This window comes from Ursus americanus, chromosome 33, assembly GCF_024610735.1.
Source record: "Ursus americanus isolate L20-20 chromosome 33, mUrsAme1.1.p, whole genome shotgun sequence".
Taxonomy (NCBI): Eukaryota; Metazoa; Chordata; class Mammalia; order Carnivora; family Ursidae; genus Ursus; species Ursus americanus.
In genome coordinates, this window is record NC_142159.1 from 26702791 (window position 1) to 26721371 (window position 18581).

At 57.7% G+C, this 18581-nt stretch overlaps 1 protein-coding gene across 6 annotated transcripts in view; it reads right to left on the reverse strand.

Moving 5' to 3' along the window:
• The window catches only part of KCNAB2 (potassium voltage-gated channel subfamily A regulatory beta subunit 2), an 86197-nt gene that overhangs the window by 3585 nt on the left and 64031 nt on the right, over window positions 1–18581 (reverse strand). For 4 of the 6 annotated variants that reach the window (XM_087858246.1, XM_087858248.1, XM_087858245.1 and 1 more), the window contains 9 exons: window positions 14674–14753; window positions 11968–12012; window positions 9904–9948; window positions 9207–9250; window positions 7945–8031; window positions 4106–4191; window positions 1920–2273; window positions 891–1011; window positions 426–514 (listed from right to left, as the gene is read on the reverse strand). In XM_087858246.1, coding sequence (XP_087714372.1) covers window positions 426–514; window positions 891–1011; window positions 1920–2273; window positions 4106–4191; window positions 7945–8031; window positions 9207–9250; window positions 9904–9948; window positions 11968–12012; window positions 14674–14753 — 951 coding nt within the window. The remainder of the gene's footprint in view (window positions 1–425; window positions 515–890; window positions 1012–1919; window positions 2274–4105; window positions 4192–7944; window positions 8032–9206; window positions 9251–9903; window positions 9949–11967; window positions 12013–14673; window positions 14754–18581) is intronic. The other 2 variants (XM_045803520.2, XM_045803517.2) reach the window with 1 other exon arrangement.

The following is an 18581-nucleotide window of genomic DNA, read 5'->3' on the forward strand; positions in this document are numbered from 1 at the left end:
ACACCCACCTATGCCACCTGAGCCGCCTCTGCTCCTGGACCAGTTTCCTCCAGGTGTTTGCAGGTCCCAGTCTTCACCCTGGGAGCCTTTGCTCACATGTCACTTTCTCAACAAGCCTACCCCACGACCCCGTTCAGCCTGGGCCCACAGCACCGCCACCCTTCTGTGCCCACCAACTCCCCTGCCCCTGCTCTAGGGCCTATCACCCTCACAGTCTAATTTCCTCACATCTTGCGTTCAGTGCTGTCTGCTTTTTCAGAGCGGGGCTTTTAGGGGATCTCTGCTATAGCCCAGACGCTTAGAACTGCCTGGCCCATTGCAGGTGCCCAACAAACATGGGCTGGACGGATGACTGACTGCGACCCTGAGTTCGGCCCAAGGGCCTGGGGTGGGGGACACACCCAGCAGCCCCCTCCCCAACTTGCCTGTATTGCTCCAATGTTCTCCATTAGCTGGTCTGCGCTGGAAGCACCCAGGAGCACGGAGCTGACTCCCTCGTTCCTCAGGCACCAGGCTGGGGTAGGAAGACCAGAGTGAGGGACACACACCCAGTGCCGGGGCCCTTCCTGGTGCTGCCCTGTCCCTAACTGGGCCACAGAGATCCAGCCTCTCGGTCGTGGGGCTGAGGGTGCCCAGGAGGGTCCTGGTGAGCCTGCAGCTCAGCATGTCGGGACGGGGCTGGAGAGGGTTCTGGGAGAGCCCTGGCACCAGCTGCTTCTAGGGGGAGAGGTGGCCCCCATGCTCAGGGATGACCCCCCACCCTTCTTGTCCCATGAATGTTGGGCCCCGTTACTTATGGCTGGCTAATGGAGGGAGTGGTCCTGGCACTCAAGGACTTCTGACATGGCCCCAGGGACAACGGTCAACCCGACCCCCCCATGTCCTGTTACCTATGGCTAGCTGGGGGAGGGTGCAGCCCAGGCGCTCGGCGATGGCCTGCAGCTCCTTCAGCTTGGCCTGCTGGCGCCGGCCCTCCTCACTCAGGATCTTGTCCTTCAGCCACTGGTAGCCCTGGTTGTGGGGGGTGAAGAGCACAGCACACAGGTGAGGGCAGGTCACCTGGACCTCAGTATACAGACGGCCGAGGATCTGTGCCAAGGCAGCATCCGCACCCCCGGCCTAACCACGTCCCACCATAGAACAGAGCTGGGCAGTTGGAAGGATGGGGCCTGTGGAATGTGAAGCCCACATGGGGGCTTGCTGAGCCTGGACCCCTGAGCTAGGACAAGGAGCCTGGAAGCCTGGGAAGGAATGCTTTGGCCTTTGGCCCCGAGGACCCCTACCCCAAGCTCTGGGGGAGCTGTGGTTTCACCTGCCCCACCCCTGGGATTGCAGTGCCTTCCAGGGAATTGCCTGACTTGGCTGTGGATAGGGCAGGAGTGGGTGGGACAGGCCATCCCACCCACTCCTGCCCTCGAACCCGAGGCAGGGGAACTCCGGGGCTGGATCTGCCCTGACCTGGGTGGGCCTTTCTCTGACTGCTCCTCCTCCCCCAAACCCTGCATTTTGGAGATCCTCCTTCATCCCCACTGCAGAGATGTGACTATGTTGGGGGGGGGGCTTGTCCCAGGAGATCAACTCTGCGTGACCCATGAGGCAGCTCTGCAGCCCTCAGCCCAGGGGTTTCGGTGATGGGCCACAGAATGTGGGGGGGGGGTAATCTGTCAGTGCAGGGGCCATCCCAAATAGCCCAGGTGGGCCCAGTCCAGGCTGTGAAGGTCCACCCGAGGTGGGGGGCGGTGACGGAGTGGAAGGGCAGTCTTTCCAGAGGCGGGATCTGGTCAGCAGGGGCGCCAGGTTCCCTGTCGTGGATCCAACCCCCACAGGGGCCCCGCCCCGGGCGGCGGCCCCAAAGCCCCATCAGTCCAAAATGCCTGTCGCCTGCCCGTCCCCTCCTCCCACCCTGGCCGCTCCTTCACCTTCAAGGAGGCTCTCGAGTAGGGCGGGATGCCACTGTCGTACTTTCCAGAAACGATGCCGCAGGCCAGAGGGGACCAGGTCATGGCGCCCACTCCTGGGAGAGGAAAGCCAGGCGACGTCAGGCCCAGGGTTCCGGGAAAGGGGGTGCGGAGGCGGGGGCGAAGGGCGGAGCAAGGGAGAGAGGAGGCGGGGCGGGCGGGGCGGGGCGAGGGGAAGGGGCGGGGCAGCCCACCTATCTTGTGGAAGAGCTCGGGCAGCTGTACCTCCACCTTCTCCCGCTGGAACATGTGGTACTCGGCCTGCTCGCAGATGGGCGGGATCAGGTTGAACTGCCGGGCCACGGAGTAGGCCTCCTAGGGATGCAAAGGAGGCCATGGGTGGTCCCTGTCCGTCAGTGGGTCTGGGGGCTGCCTGGGCAGCAGGACAGGAGACACAAAGGCATCCCCAGGAAACAGCAGGCCGACCTGCTCTCCCCCCACCCTCCTCTCTGGGGAGATTCATGGCTTTCCTGGGAAACTGTTAGCCTGTCCCCCCCGACCCCCTCGGCTGGGAAAAGAGGGGGAACCCCACAGCTGAAGGCGTGGGGGGAACGCACAACTCAGTAGTGAGATTTGGGTTCTGGCACTTATTGGCCGGGTGGCCTTGGACAAGGAGCTCACTCCTCTCTGCCTCAGTTTCCCCATCTGTCGTTGAGGATCAAATGAGCCAACGTTGTTCACAGTCTTCAGGACAGTGCCTGCCTGCTATGCTGTTACTGTTTTTATCAAGATCATGACTGCTGGGCCCTGGCCCTGGGATGACGGTGGCAGTAGCAGGAAATGCTACGCCAGGAGGGGAGAGTGGCCGGCATCAGCCCATTTCTGGGACTTGGAGCTCAAGGCCTGGACTCTGCAGACTCTCCCTCCACTCCCACCAGACGGGTGTGAGCCAGGGCTGCTGTCTCCAGACAGACTCCTGGGGAAGCCCGGCCCGCCAGCGTGAGAGGCCCTTTCCCCTTTGGTTTGAGACCCAGCTACTGCATTTGTAAAATGAGGATAAGACACGGACACCTCGGTGAGCTCTGTGCTGGCTCCAGGCAGCCTCAGAAAAATGCCCAATGCTCATTAATACTGCAAATGCCAAAGGGTGATTAAAATCGCAGGCATCTAGAATTGTGTTGAACTTGGAAATTCTGCTTCATATTTTTGATGAAGCAGAAATCTGGGGCTCACCAGAGGAGAAACCCCCTCCCAAGGACACCAGGATGTGGGGAATTCTGGGAGGAGGGGCATGGGAAGCGCTGAGGCTGGGAGGGGGCCTGGAAGCAGGGGTGGAAGGTCAGCCTTTGGAAGACCTGGTCCCCAGAACTCTGCTCTCCAACACCCTGGGCCTCCAGCTGCCTGCCTCTGCGGGTGAGGGGGGCATCCTGCTGACCCTTCTGGGATACCCAGAAATATCAAGAAACATCTGCAGCCCTCTGTCTCTGATGGCTCCCTGGGGGGAAGGGACAGGGGAGGGGACGCTTTCCTGAAAGGGTGGGAGAGGGGAAATATCAGGGATTATGAGACGGAAGCAGGGCTCCCAACAGCGGCTCACATTCTGAGCAAGTCCAGGCCCAGAGCTGCACAGCTTGGAGACTGACCTTAACATGGGCTGTGTGACCTTGGGTGTATTACTTAACCTCTCTGTGCCTCAACATTCACATTAGAAAAACAGGATGACAGCAACACTTACCTTGTAGGGTGCTGTGAGGATTAAATGGGAGTTAGTCCACGGGAGCCCTCAAATCTAACAGCAACTGGAGCGTCACGAAAGCTCGGGGCACGTGGCTGGCACTGTTACTGCGGCTGAGTGATAGCTGAGCCATGGCTCCTCTGCTGAGAGCTTCACACCTGTTCTCTCAGTCCGCAGAATAGCCTTGGGGGGGGGGTGCTAGGTCATCCTAGTGGTCTTGTTCTACAGGTGGGGAAACCACGGCTCAGAGAGGTTAAGCCATCTGTCCAGGGCCACACAGTGCTGGGATTCAAGTTAAGAGCCCTGCCTATGGATGTAGCTGCCACACGTCACCAGACTGTCCCTCGTGGTAGGACCCAGTTATCCATGCCATTGGGACCAAGGGCACTGGAGTCCTGGATGTTCATCCCTAGAATGGGGCTGGGAGCCCACGTCCCACGGACACACACACGTGGAGAGGTCATCACCGTACCATGATCTCCATGGAGCTCCAGCGCGACGTGCCCCAGTACATGGCCATCCCCTGGTTAATGACATGGGTCATGGCGCGCACGGTCTCTGTTGGGAGAGAAGGGGAAACTGCAGGTTGGGGGTGAGGCGCCCGGGGACGTGGGGCCCAGCCTGGGGACATTCTGCAAATACAGGTGGGGCGCTGGGAGGAGGGGGAGCTGCACAGGTGTCTTGCAAGCAGTGTACTTCCTGGCTCCCAAGTCGGGTGTGGCAGGGGCTTTCGGGACCACAGGAAAAAGGGAACCACGATCCAAGAAGCTGGTCTTGAAAACCATTTCCCCATCCTTGGGGGATGGATCTTTGAAAAATGGGTTCTAGATGGACTGTGGCATCTCTATGGCAAATTGGAGAGATGAGGGAAAGGTGATATCAGAGAACGTGGTTTTGGACTGTCGAATGGGAGGGGGCGGGTTCTCTAGTTTGGGGAAGAATCGGGCTGGCAAAAGGCAACAGCAAGTCACCACAGTTGTTGCCTGATTTTAGTTCCTACTTCAGGCTGTTCCGGATTGGCACTGGGATCTGAGAATTGAACGGAGAGGTCATAGTGGCACCTGTCAGGACAAAGGGCAGGGCGGGGCCCTAGATGCTCCCAGGGTGGGGGGGCTGCAGAGTGGAGCTCCCCTCGTGTCCCCCAGAGCCGGAAGTAGCCACGGAAAGCCCCGTTTGTATCTGTCCCAGGTTCTCAAACCAGCTTGTATCAGGCAAGGGACCCTCACCCCAGCAGGGTCATAGGTTCTTCCCAGTACTCAAAATTTTCAAGAAACAGATCTGCCGGTTATAGCCTTCCTACCGCTCCCACGCCAGGCGGTTTCAGTCCACGGGGATGTTGTGGTTTTTAAAACAGACTTGGCCTCCAATTGAAAATTTTCGAGCTGTCTCTTAGCTTTGCGGGGGGGAGTGGGGGAAGGGCTACCTCATCAGATCCCTCACTGGTCCCATACAGTGCTTGCAAGTCCCACTGCCAGAGGCAGGGCGGGAAGGAAGGCTGGAGAACAAGTGTGTCTAGAAACGAAGCAGCAACCTTGACCCCTGGAAGTCCCGTCTCTCCCCAGGTGGCTTGCTCCTCATCTGCTCCCAAGATGGGGGGGGCTGGGGTCCCTGAAGACTGCAGGGGGTGGGAGAGCCGGAGGAAGGAAGGAGAAGGCGGGCTTTGTTCATAAAGTTCCCCCTCCAAATGGCACAGGCCCTTGGGCACTTTCTCCCGCTGAGAGCAGCACTTCTGTTTTGGGGTGTCCTGGGTCCCTGAGTGCCCCTTTGGCTGAGGTCCCCTCTTTCAGCAGAAAGCTAAGGTAGCTGGGGCTTCTGGGGTGTTGGTCTCAGTGGGTTTGCCCAGGACCCCTGAAAAATCACATGTGGGCTACCAGGCCTGCAGGCCAACCGTGCCCTCTCCTTCCTTCCGAGAGCAGGGACTGGGCTCCTCTCTGCCTATCCTCGGAAGGAGGGCTGGCAGGGAAGCTCAAACCCCCGCCCCGACCCCTAGGGCCCACCAACAGGCCGCCGGGTTTGACTGCCAACACCACTCAGTGCGAAGGAGACCGCCCTGTCGGAAGGCCTGAGGGTCCCAGCAAGAGATTTGCCCACATCCAAGCCCAAGCTCAGGCTCCCGGCCGGCTGTCCTTGTCACGTTCTTTAGAAACACCCTTAGGGGCCCCTGGTGACCATGCAGCATCACCGCCGATTCTTTCTGGCCAAGGCTTAGGCCCACATGCCGGAGAGGGAAGTGGGGGACACCCCCGCCCGCCAGCCTGGCTGCCTCTCCATCCCTGGAGCGTGGCTTTCTCCGGACCGGAGAAACGAGGGACATGACACGATGCGTGCACCGCCCCTTCCATGCCGACAGGGGAGTCCCCCGGGTGCCGGGGCGGGGGGGGACAGGCCCCTGGGGCAGGAGTTCGCGAGAGCCAGTGGCTGGCCTGAGAGAGAAGGGGTCCCCGGGCAGCGGACGGCGGTGGGCGCAGCCCACACATGGGATCACGGCGCTCTGTGCTTCTGCGCATGCCCGTGTCAGTGGCCCCAGGAACAGGGACAACTAGGGACAACTGTCCTTCACCTCAATATTTAATACTGTTGAACAGAAGCAGCGCCAAATCCGTCTAGCTGCTGCCAGAACCCACAGTACCTACTGTCTCGTCACAAATAATACATGGGAGGGGTCAGGTGGCAGTGCCAGTTGGCAGGCAGGAGCCTGTCCATCGTGGGACGCAGCCTGGCTCCCAGGGAGATCATGGCCTGCCCTTGGGGTGGGGTCCTGCGGAGGCCCTTAGCTTAGGGGCAGGCAGAGACCAAGCCTGGCCAGAGGCTGCTCCAGGTCTCAGAGTTTTGCCAGCTCACGTCGGTATTGTTTAAGAAGACAAATGACTCGGTTTTGATGGAGGGGTCAGGCTTCATGGCAAGGGGTGAGAGTGGCAGGTGGTCCAGCCCGTCCAGGGGGACATGAGCCCCACGCGCAGCCGTCATGCTCACGGAGGAGCCAGCATGCTGGGAGGGGGGGTTTTGCTTCTGCTGGAAGCTGGAGCTTAGCAAATGTGCCCTATGAAGTTAAGACTTGTTGGAAGCCACATGTTCTGGGGTCCCTGATGTTTGCTCCCGTGGGCCCCTGGTCTTACCAACCCTCTCCCAGACCATCCAGGGTCAAGGTTTTAGGCGCTGATCACAGCATCCCCAAATCAAGAGGAGCCCTAGCAGACAGACAGCCGGCCCCCCAAGGATCACGGCAGTGCAAGGCAGGGGGGCGCGGGCCGCGGGTCATGCACAGGGGGAGTGGGAGGGATGAAATGACAGGCGGGCCAGGCAGGGGCGGGGGGCAGGGGCTCCACACCGCTTTGCTTTTCCTTCACTGGCAAGATGTTCTGATAGGGTGCTTATTTTTCCTTTATGCATTTTATGGAGAAGTTTGTCTTGGGGGGAAAGAGAGTGGTGTAAATAAAACCACTGTCTCATAAAATGCAGCTTGGACACAGGAGTCAATAGTCGGGCTAAGGGTACTGTGTACCTTCTACGATGAATGTCCTTGACTTGGAGGAACTAAATGGGTCCCCTGGTGATAAAGAAAGATTTAAAGAGACCAGAGTTTATAGCTGTGGGAACACCGAGAGGCGCGGTATGACAGAGGGCAGGGGAGGGAAGCACAAATCTTCACAGAGTACTTGTTTGGTTAAAAAACCCAAAAAACCAAAAACCCAAACCAACCACACACACCACATACACATATATGTACACGCACGTGTGCACGGTACATATGTATATAGAGAGAAACAAATGAAGAAAAAATAACTTGAACACAACTTAATTTTCCAAATTCCCGAAGCAGCAAAGCACAAATGAGAGTCTGAAGCAGGAAGTCGGGGGGGGGGGGGATGGGGGGGCGGAGATCGCAGGAGTGGGAAGAATAGATAAGCGCCAAGAAACCAAAACTGCTTTTCAAAGCACTGCACATTTTTTTCTCCTCTAAGTAACAATTTATCCCCCAGAGCAAAAGACCCCTGAAGCCCCCCGCAGAACGGCAGAGCAGGAATGTGACTGAAGAGAACACAGCAGTTGCAAAGAGCCATCATCTCGTGACTTCGTTTAGCTACAAAATATCAACAGCTGAGAGGAGAGAACATTCCACACAGTTCCAAACCCAGGAGGGGGCATGGAACCGGGCGGGGAGCGGGGGCGGACCCAAAGCCAGGCCCGGGCGGGTGTTGGCCTGGAGGTGCCAGGGCACACCTGTGGGCCCCGAGCACCCCCACCCGCCCTCACCAGCGCCTGTGACCAGCGGCCCGGGTGCCCTGGTGGCAGCCGGCAGAGAGAACCTACCTTCCATGGGCGTGTTGGGGTCTGGGCGGTTGGCAAACACCACGTCCACGTACTCCAACTGCAGCCGCTCTAGGGAGGCCTTCAGACCTGGGGGGAGGAGTCAGAGGGGACCGTCACCTTCGGCACAGACATTCCGGGGACCCGGGCACAGGAGGCTCAGGGAGCAAGAGAAGAGAGACGAGGCCCGTGGCACCAGGAGCTGCCGGACTGTGTGGGGACACACGTGAAATGGGCGCCACCTGAGATGATGGAAAGGCAGGACTGAAGGGGGCTCCCACCGCAGAGTGGGTGCTGGTCGGGTCCATAGGCCAAATGCTCTGTGACTGAATGAAGGGGCGCCTTCCTAGGTCCCCTGGTGGCCCACGTGTGACGGGGAGAGCTAGGTCACCGCACAGGGAGGGGGTGCTGCAGCTATGTCCCACCCCCAAAGACACAGATCACCAAGGAGCACTTAGTGCAGGTCAGAACAGAGCTGCAGAGTCAAGTGCTGGGGTTGGGGGTGGGCAGCAAAGCCTCCTAATCATTTGATTTTTTAAAAAAAGAATTTATTTATTTATTTGACAGAGCGTGAGTGAGCACAAGCAGAGGGAGTGGCAGAGGCAGAGGGAGAAGCAGGCTCCCCACCTAGCAGGGAGCCCGAGCTGCGGGACTCGATCCCAGGACCCCAAGATCATGACCTGAGCCGAAGGCAGATGCCTCACCGACTGAGCCCCCCAGGGGCCCCTAATCATTTGATTTTTAAAGGAGCGAGTGTATTACCTTGATGAAAGTGAGCACTGATGGAAAAAGCACCAAGACAATACAAACGTAGGATCAGCCAGACAGCCTACCGGACCATCTCTCTCTGTCCCCCTCCCCCCACTCCTGTGCACGGAATGCCTGGCTCTCTGACCTGCAACCCCTTCTGGGTTCCTCCCCATTCCCCGAAACCCCAGAGGTGGGCCTCTTCCCACACCCATTTTACAGATGTTGCTGCAGCGGCTTGGGGAAGCGATGTCCCTTGCTCGGGATCCCCAGTCAGCACAGGGCCCCGCCCCGGTTGCAACCCAGGCCTGTCTTGTCTTCCCCGAGACAACACTGCCCATCTAAGGGTGCCAGGGGCCCTGCTCTCATGCTGTGGAGCCCGGGTGGAAGGAGGGGGTTGGACCAGGGCACGGGGGGCCTCGTGGTGGGGCGGAGGCACTTGACTTTCTTCATTCGTGCATCTGCAGCAGGGTGCCGTGAGTGTGGGGGGCCGTGTGGGGCCAGGGCGCGCCCCTCACCTTCTATGATGTGCTTCCTGGAAAGGCCCCTCTCGGTCTCCGCTCTGAAAAACAGGACAACAGCGTGTGTGATGTTGCAAGTGGTTTTGGGGAAAATGTTTATGATGCAATGTTAGGCCAAAAAAAGTAGGTCAGCGCACGCCGTGTGCAGTCTGATTCCACTTGGGGGATAAACCACAGGCTACAGGGATAGGCTCGTGCAGGCTGGGAGAAGGGCTGCTGCTGGCTGGCTGCTCTGGGGGAGGAGGGTGGCCGGAGGGGGAGGGCGGGTCTGCGTTTCAATTTGTCCTTCCGTTTCCCTTGGATTTTTTTTTTTTTTATTAAGAATGAATCGTATTTAGAATTTCTGTGGAGCCGATTTTGTCCAGCCTTAGAGAGAATGTGGGGGCCAGACCCCTGGAAACTGGCAGGGGTGGTGGTCTGTGGCCAGGGAGGGTGGAATGGTTTAGACGGTTCGTGAATTTTCTGTTTTCCAGAATTTTTAAGATGTTACCTTTGTAATAAGAAAAAGTAACAAACACACAAAAATAAAAATAAAAAACAAGGTTTGAGTAAAAGGCAATGCAGCCAAAGCTGCTTTTCTGGAAGGTGATGTCAGTAGGGACGGGCGCCAGCCAGGGCAGACGGCTGCGCACACGCCCCCAGGAGCCCCTGAATCCTGACCCCAGCCGGAAGCATCGCCCGCTGCTGCACCTACTTTCCTCCCCAGAAGATCTTGGTGGTGATGACCAGGCTGGACCGTCTGTGGAACAGAAGAGAAGGGCTGTTACCGGACGTGGCCGCGGTGGGGGGGTGTCTTCAGTTTTCATGGAGGGTACTGAGCACCCTTCTCCTCTGGGACCACGGGGTGTGAAACAGGTATCTCTCGATCATTCCATGTTTGTGGTGTGCGAGCCCAGGGACAGCCGTGGGTGTAAGTAACTCACTGTGTCACCCGAAGTCCGGCAGGGGGGGCTGGGGGACGACGGAGTCTAGTGCCCCGAGCCCAGAGCAAGAGGCGCACTGGGGGAGGCACAGACAGACCGGCAGAGGGAACGCCCCCCGCCCCCCCCCCAGCTCTAGTGGGTTTTGTCTGGGAGGAAGCGGGTGCAGGGAGCACACTCCCAGGAGGGCAAGAGGAGCTGCACCGATGGAGGGGCTCTGGTGAGGATGGAAGGAGGCGAGGGGGACGAGCAGTCTGGCTCTTCCCCTACAGGCCAGAGACAGGCTTTCAGAAATCGGCGTGTGGTGCAGCCTTGGGGGGGAGCACTGAGGGAGGGACAGTTTGGTGAGAGGCGGTTGGGGTCTGGGTGATGGAAAGCCCGGGGGGGGGGGGGGGGAGGAATGAAGGAATGAATTCAGGTCTCCTGCCGTAAATCCACGGAGCCGACACCTGTCTGGTCCTGGCCGGATGATGGGGGTAATGAGGCCCCTCCAGGCTGCACCTGATCGAGATCCTTCCCAAAGGAGGGGGTGCCAATGTGCTTTCCTCCCGTGGGGGCAGGGGGCTGCTCAGGAAAGGGCTCCTCAAAGCCAGAGGCCGTGTTCCCCTTGGGCTTCACCTCCAGGCCGGGGGGTGACCTGACGTGTATCTCCCTGTGCCTAAGACATACTCAGGGCACGCGGGAATACGTGCAATCCCCTTTAATTACCGAGAGAGGAGGAATTTGTTTTGTGATGAATTAGAGCCGAGAAGAAACCAACAACTTTGCTGGGGCAAGAAGAGGGCTGTCAGTCATCTGTGCCCAGGGGCTGGGGGGCTTCTGAGTGGCACTCACTGGGTGGGGGCGGGGTGGGGGTGGGCCCAGCTTTACAACTGCTTCTGTTGTTTCTGAAAATAAAGACACATGGGCCCCAAGGGGTCCCAAAGTGTAGGCAAGTGCCCAGCACGGGCTGTCCCAAGGAGGGGGGGATCCCTGTCTGACAAGGGACCTCAGGCTTGTGAGCTGCTTGTGGGAGGTGGGGGGATACGGTGTGGGGGGCTGTGGTGAAGACCAGTCACAGGCTGCCCATTCCCAGGTGAGTGTCGTGTCCAGCCTTGAGCTGGGCAGACGTCTTACAGACTTGGGCCCCTGAGCCCCAGGCCAGCCCTGCCAGGGAGCTCAGACACTGGTCCCTTACAGGCAGGGACCGTGAGAATGGCTGGATTCCAAGCCCAGAGAAGGACTGTCCCTCTCCTCAGCAGCTACTTTCCCCAGGCCACCTGGAAAGTCCTCACGTCCAGATCTTTTTGGCCTAACCCAGGTCAGTGTGCAACCCAGGACCCTGGTCCTCTGAATCCCTGCTGGACCAGAGGTGGAGGCCAGAGGTGGACCGGGCGGGGCGGGGGAGCACAAGGACCCCCGCTCGACTTCCCTCTCAAGCAGAGACGCCTCTTGTCTTGGAAAACTGAGTTTGGCACCCCACTTGGTGACTCAGCAGAAGCTTCCCACCTCACCACAGCCCCGCACGGTGTGAATAGTCTCTCCCCCTGGAGGGACCACAGGGCTGCCTCCATTCCGGAACATTCTTCCCTTCCTGGTGAGAAAAATTCTGAGACATCCAGGCTTTAGAAGGACTGGCCGGCTGCGCAAGGGCCACCAAGGCCAGCCCTGAGCCCTCCACTACTAAAGAGGCAAGAATGGCAACGGGACCTGAGCCAACGCTCGCCCAGGACCTGGTGTGCGCCCAGGACCTGGTGTGCGTCTGCCCCTCGCGGTACCCCCCTCCCTCCCACCGGCCTTCTCCGGCCTTTTCCCTGTGTGCCGCCTGGACACTGACCCAGAGAGAACAGGGTAATTACCTCCATCCCTTCTTCTTGATGATGTTTCCTAATACCACTTCAGCCCTGCAAAAAAGACCGAGACATGAGGATTTCATTACAGCGTGACAGAAACATTAAACCTCGCCCTACTGTGACAATCAGTCACTTGGTCCCCTCTGTGAAAAAGCCACTGGGGCCAGAGGGCCAGGCTGTTAACAATGCTCGTCTTGGCTTGGACAGTTCATTCCAGAAAGGAGAGAGCCTGCAAGAGGCTGTCATTCCCCATGAAGGTGGCCGTGGGCGGTGCCCCTTCAGGTTGTCTGAGCAGAAGTCACTCCAGCTCTCACAGAGACGGAAGGAGCTGGTGTCCTGCTTGGCAAGGCCAGCAGCATCCCATTTCCCTGGCCTGTTGGAAACTCACCCGGGAAAACGTTTGGCAATGTTACGTGGGTGAAGTTTCCAGAGAAGTATATTTTTTAAAAGGTAAATTATTCATCAAGTGCATTCTCTCTTTTCCGAGACAATCCACATGTATTCAGGGCCAGGGGCTGAATTTCCAGCAGAGTGCGTGCATGGGTGCGTGTGTGTGTGTGTGCGTGTGTGCACGTGTGTGCATTCATGTGTATGGGTACGTGTGTCTCTCTCGTTTCTTGCTTTTGAACAATGGAGAGACAGATGCCATGCGGACTGCTCTCTGTTCTTTCTGGCGTCACCCTGGCCCTGCACCAAACTCGGGCTAGCCGGGGTCATGGGCGGGCTGTTCCAGCCTTGCTTGGCACTGCAGTGCTGGATTAACTTTTAAGAACTTTCTGCTTGTAGCAAAATGTTTCTGAGCAAAAACAACAGACGGAGAATGATCCATACCCAGTGCTACATTCCAATTATAAAAGTGCCTGAGTCATCCACTCAGAAATAATGGGCTCTAATTTGCAAGCTGTTCGGCATACATTCTGAATGCTCTTCATTTATGGTCAAGATGTACAGAAATTCACTCAGCCCTGGGCCTCTTCCTTTTATTCCTTGGTCCCTCATTTGTGGGACAAAAAGATCAGGAAAGGAGGAAGGGAGAAAAGCAAGTAGTGGTCCTGGGGAGTTGTAGACAATCGGCTCACCACAGCCTGCTGCTTGTGGCTATGAATTCCTGTGGCCCTGCATTTGGTAAGCCCGGCATCTGCTGGGGGGGCAGGGGGCACAGAAATCCTGCAGCTCTCCGGTAAGTGCCCAATTTAGCATCAGCATAAGAAGCAGGGGGCTCAGCAGAATATGCACTTGGCACTCTGGTTAGCAAGAGGCACAGCGCCTGGCCCACGGGCTATTGGAGCTCCCCGGCAGCCCCCTGCCCAGAGCTCCTCCCTGCCTGTCCCTTGGGACACAGGGCCCAGCCTCCCCTGTGGGTGACTGCTGGCACCGAGGCATTGCTGGGGCTGAGTAGGTGGGTCCAGCTGGGGGCTGGACTGAGAAGGAGCCGCAGGGGCCCGCGGTGGAGTAGAGGGCAGATGAGGGCCGTGAGCTGCCTACGACTGATATGCCAGCCCTTGGTGTCCAGTTAATCAGGGGGAAGTGAAGACGGGGCCACAGAGAGTGTGGAGTGTGCAGGGCTGGCACACACGGGCTGGGCCGTCTGGAGCCAGAGGAGGCTGCCTAGACTGCCTTCTGCACGCTCTCACGGGCAGCAAAACCGAGGCAGGAGCAGGGCCAGGGAATGGGCTGGGGTGCTGAGGCCCAGGAACGCCTGTGGGCTTGGCATGTGCACTGGGCTTTTCTACCTCTGACCCTCTGGCTTTAGTTCATCTGTCTGGAAAGCATTTCACTTTGATGGGAAGAGGCTGCCAGTATGCAGGGCCCGGGAGGGGGCTGCAGCATCAGGAGGGGCAGAGGGCTGTTGACAGGCTGGAGGAGATTTAGGGGTCCCAGTGGAGGTCCCCAGAGCTGTCAGGTCCTCAGACCCTACGTTGGGACTTGAGAAAAGGCCCAGGTGGCTTCCCGATTCTCGGTGCTCTGGGCCCCACTGCAAGCTGCAGGTAATAACCCAGAGCCTTCGAGGCAGGTGCTGGCCCTGAGGCCACGGTGCGCAGCCAGCCAGGCTGCAGCCAAGCCAGCTGATGGGAACTTGGCTCGCCCCGGGCAGGAGGGGCCGGAGGGAGGACGAACAGAGAGCCAACAAATGACTTAACAAACAAAAGCTGACTTTTGGAAACCCGATGCAGGAGAGTGGATGATGTGATTACAGCTAGTCTTTAAAATTGAAGCCAGCAGCCTTGGCTGGAGAGGACTTTTACATAATTGAGGAGGGAAGTTCACTGCCAAGATGGGAAGTGCTTCCTACAGCGCTCGGCTGGCCAGACTCTGCTCTCCGCCGCTCGAGAGGCCCTGCCTTCTCTGCAGCCCTCATGGTACCATTAAGACGTGAGAATGTCAGACACGCGGGGCTGGCCGCAGGAGAGCCTGGGACCTCCGCCCGATCGGGCTCTTGCCCAGCATGGCATCCGAGGCACCGGAGGGGCTGTGGTCATCTTGGTGCGCGGATACATGGGGAGTTTAGCAAGTGACCAGCGTCCAAGTGTTCTGCAATTTTGGCCCCACGAAAACAACACCTTCTAAGGCCATTCAGAGTTTAAAAAAGCAGGCAGAATGCGAGGCACGTTTGTGGATGCTTGGGACAAGTCCCGGAGCACCCGCAGCTCTGGCTCTTCCCAGGGAAGCGGGGGCCTGCACCACATCGTCCCCGTGAGAAAAGACACGTACTTGCCCGCTGCGTAGACTTCTGCAGTATCGAAGAGGTTGATGCCGTTGTCATAGGCCAAGGTCATTAGCTGCTCTGCCATCTGAAATGAGAAAACCAGAGCTGCTTGCGGGCAAGCACAGTCCTGCCAGGCCAGGGAGAGGCTCTAGGGCATAATCTCGGGACCTGGGGGGGCCTCCTGTGTATCCAGGCCCTACCCCCCGGGGCTCCCCTCGTCCTCTCCTGCCACGGGACAGGCTCTCGGGAGTGGACCCACAGGGAGGAAAGAAGACAAAATGAATGAAGGAAGAGCCTCTGGGCTGTGAGTTTCAAGCAAGTAGGGACCCCATCTTTTGGGTCATCTCAAACTTAGCCCCTGTGCTGGGTTGAACACAGCCCCCAAGAGGAGTGGGATAGATCCTGGCAGAATGAATACTTTCTTAAAGCTATGGCTAGAGTGTGCCCTGTGGCCGCATGCCCCCGATTCCTTCCCAGCAGCCGCACGGGGACGCTGCGATGACTGCAGATGGAGGAACTGCCGTCCTCGGCGAGCGCTCTGGCCTCGGCTGCGCTTCTCCGCTGCTGGGCCGGCAGGTGTTGATGAATGGTGCCCAATCCACACACGCCGTCGCCCGGGTTTTGCTCCTCAGGCTGCTCTAAGAATGTCTGTGTTCCACCAGCACTGACCCACTAGTAGTGGGGGTGAGGGTCGAGCAGCTGGGGGAAGTGCCCCTGCCACGAGCAGCCCCTCCAAGATGCAGCAGAGATGTCTGCTGGTCCTCTGGACAATGCAGGTGCCCCTTTCAGAGTCACAGATGCGAACTCCCCCGCCCCTCACTTTTCAAAGCTCAGCCCAGAGTGGGGTGAGTCATACGTTAACAACCTTCAAAAATTGTGGGACGAAAAGCCAGCCATGTTCAGCTTCGTGGAGATTCTCTCAATACTAAACTCAGAAGCATCATGGGCCAGGCAGGTCTGGAGAGTGAGGCTGGTGGCCAGTGGGGACCACTGGGGTGGGTGGACTGACCCTCAGTTCCTGCCCGTGGGAAGGCAGCTCAGCATGGCTATATCTTTTGATTTTTTTCAAGAGAAGCCAGAGATCCAGGGTATTTGGGTGTGGTAAAAATCTCTTGATTTTCAAATGTTGGCAATGAACCTCAAAGATTTCTGATACTGAGCAGGCCAAAGCTAACCCCTATTCATTAGCGGCTGTCATTTGAGTCAGAAAGCCCAGGGGGCAGAAAGGCCATTGGTGGAGGAATTTTCTGGATCCACTTGCAGGGCTGATTGGTTCCACTGGAGCTCAAGTGTAATCACGTATGAGATGCGTCCACGCGCCCTCCTCCGAGTGTAATCACGTATGAGATGCGTCCACGCGCCCTCCTCCGAGTGTAATCGCGTATGAGATGCGTCCACGCGCCCTCCTCCGAGTGTAATCGCGTATGAGATGCGTCCCTGCGCCCTCCTCCGAGTGTAATCGCGTATGAGATGCGTCCACGCGCCCTCCTCCGAGTGTAATCGCGTATGAGATGCGTCCACGCGCCCTCCTCCGAGTGTAATCGCGTATGAGATGCGTCCACGCGCCCTCCTCCGAGTGTAATCGCGTATGAGATGCGTCCACGCGCCCTCCTCCGAGTGTAATCGCGTATGAGATGCGTCCACGCGCCCTCCTCCGAGTGTAATCGCGTATGAGATGCATCCATGTGTCCTCCTGGGAACTGCCTCCTCTTCCTCCCCTGTGTCCCTCTCCAACCCCGGGGCTCCTTTCTTCCTCTCCAATGCTCCAGGTACCCCAGACCCCTTCACGGGTTCATCTTTGTCTTCCACCTCACTTTTCAGGGATGTGTGGTACCAAGCTGACCGACCTCTGCCCAGGAGAGCACCCTGTGCTGGGCCCCTAGCCAGGTTATACAGATGATTTAGGGGTACATGCTGCCTCCTGGGGAGGGTTCTGAGCAGAGGTGACTCAGCGCCAGGGCTTTTATTATTTTCATATTTCAGACCCTGTGTATCTTCTTATACGCCCACCCTACTCACCTGGAGAAAAGCACACTAGAGGTGTTCATCTGAACTTTGCTCTTCCCACTTACACTACCTCTTGGAAATCAACCCATAGTAGTTCATGGAGATCTTCTTCATTCTTTTAAAAAAAATTATTTAAAATAATTTAAAAACATGCATAACATAAAACTGACCAATTTAACCATTTTTAGGTGTGCATTTCTGTGGCACACTGTGCAACCGTCATCCGCGCCTGTCTCCAGAACCTCTCCATCTTCCCAAACAGAAACTTGGTCCCCATGAAACACCAACTTTCTGCTCTGCCTCCCCCAGCCCCTGGCACCCACCCATCTGTTCCCCGTTTCTAGAATTTTGACTCCCCTAGTTATTGCACCCGAGTGGTCATACGGTATTTGTCTTTCTGTGACTGGCTGACTTAATTTAACACGATGCCTTTAAGGTTTGTCCGTGTTGTAGCGCGTGTGAGGATTTACAGGGCTGGGTTTGGAGGGTGGTTAGGAGTTTGTCAGGCAGGAAGGGGGACAGTAGGTAGGGGAGGGGGTGTTGTAGGCAGGGAGGCTGGTGGGTGTGGAAGAGGGCAGCGTGCAGCATCTTGCCCGTCCTATGCTCAGGCCCAACACCTGGGCATCTCCCTTCACTCATCTTTCTCTTACTCTGGCACCTTCGGCCAGTCCTGCCAGCTCCTTCTTGAAACTGATCGAGAATCGGACCCTCCTGCCCACCACCTCCAGTGCATCCACTTGGTCCAAGCCAGAGTGCCCTCAGCTGGGTTTTTGTGGTAGCCCCTAACTCTCTCTGCTTCTGTCCTTGACCCCCCAACACTCTACCTGGGGCACAGTGTGGTCCACGGACCAGTAGCATCCGCATCTGCCACGCAGAATCCCGGGCTCTGCCCCAGGCCTGGCCACCACAGCCTACACGTCAACTGGATTTCCAGGGAATTCATGCATACATTAGATTTGAGAAGCACCCCCATCCTTGGGGGGGGGTGCCTATCCTCAGTGGAGCAGCCAGAGTGAGCCTTTCGAGTGAAGTTAGGTCAAATTTCCTCTGTGACTTCTATGTCACAGATGGTTAAAGCCAAGGTCCCACCAGATCTGCTCCCTCACCTCTGCCCCCATCTCTCAACCTGGGGCTCCTCCTGTGGCTTCCTGGAGGCTGGGTCCAGTCCTGTTCCCTTGGCCTGGAATGCTCTCTCTCTGAATCATCACATGGCTCACTCTTGCTTCCACCTTCCCTCACCGTCCTGCATAAAATGGGAGCCTCCATCCCAGTCCTCCTTTCTCTGTGTTTGATGAAATAATGGCCCCTGGACCCTGTGAATGAATGGTCTCTTGGATAGAAAAAGGGTCTTTGTAGATGTTTGCATGAAGCGTCTTGAGATGGGAGACAATCCTGGATTATCGGGTGGGCCCTGGATGTCACCACAGGTGTCCCTATAGGAGAGAGGCAGAGGGAGGCGTGACACAGAGTAGCAGGAATGTGACCACAGAGGCAGACACTGGAGTGAAGTGGCCACCAGAAGCTGGAGGAGGTGTGGAAGAATCCCACTGTCCTCCCCCAGAGGCTCCGCTGGGAGTGCGACCCTGCTGACACCTTGATTTCAGCTCTGTGACCCGGATTTTGGACTTTTGACCTCCAGACCCATGAGAAAGTAAATTCCTCTAGTTCAAAACCACACGGATGGTGTTTTGTTAATGGAGCCACGGGACACGTCTAGCCCTTGGAGATAAGATGTGCTTACTCTCCAGAAAGAGAGCAGCTGATGGCAGGGACTGGCCCTCGACAGGTGCTCAGCACACCTGAGCTGAGGGACACTGTCCTTGCTGGCTTCATGGGCCGACCCTGCAAGGCCTGCCACGTGGGAAAGATAGCAGGCTCTGACACAGAGGGTACCCATCCCATTTCA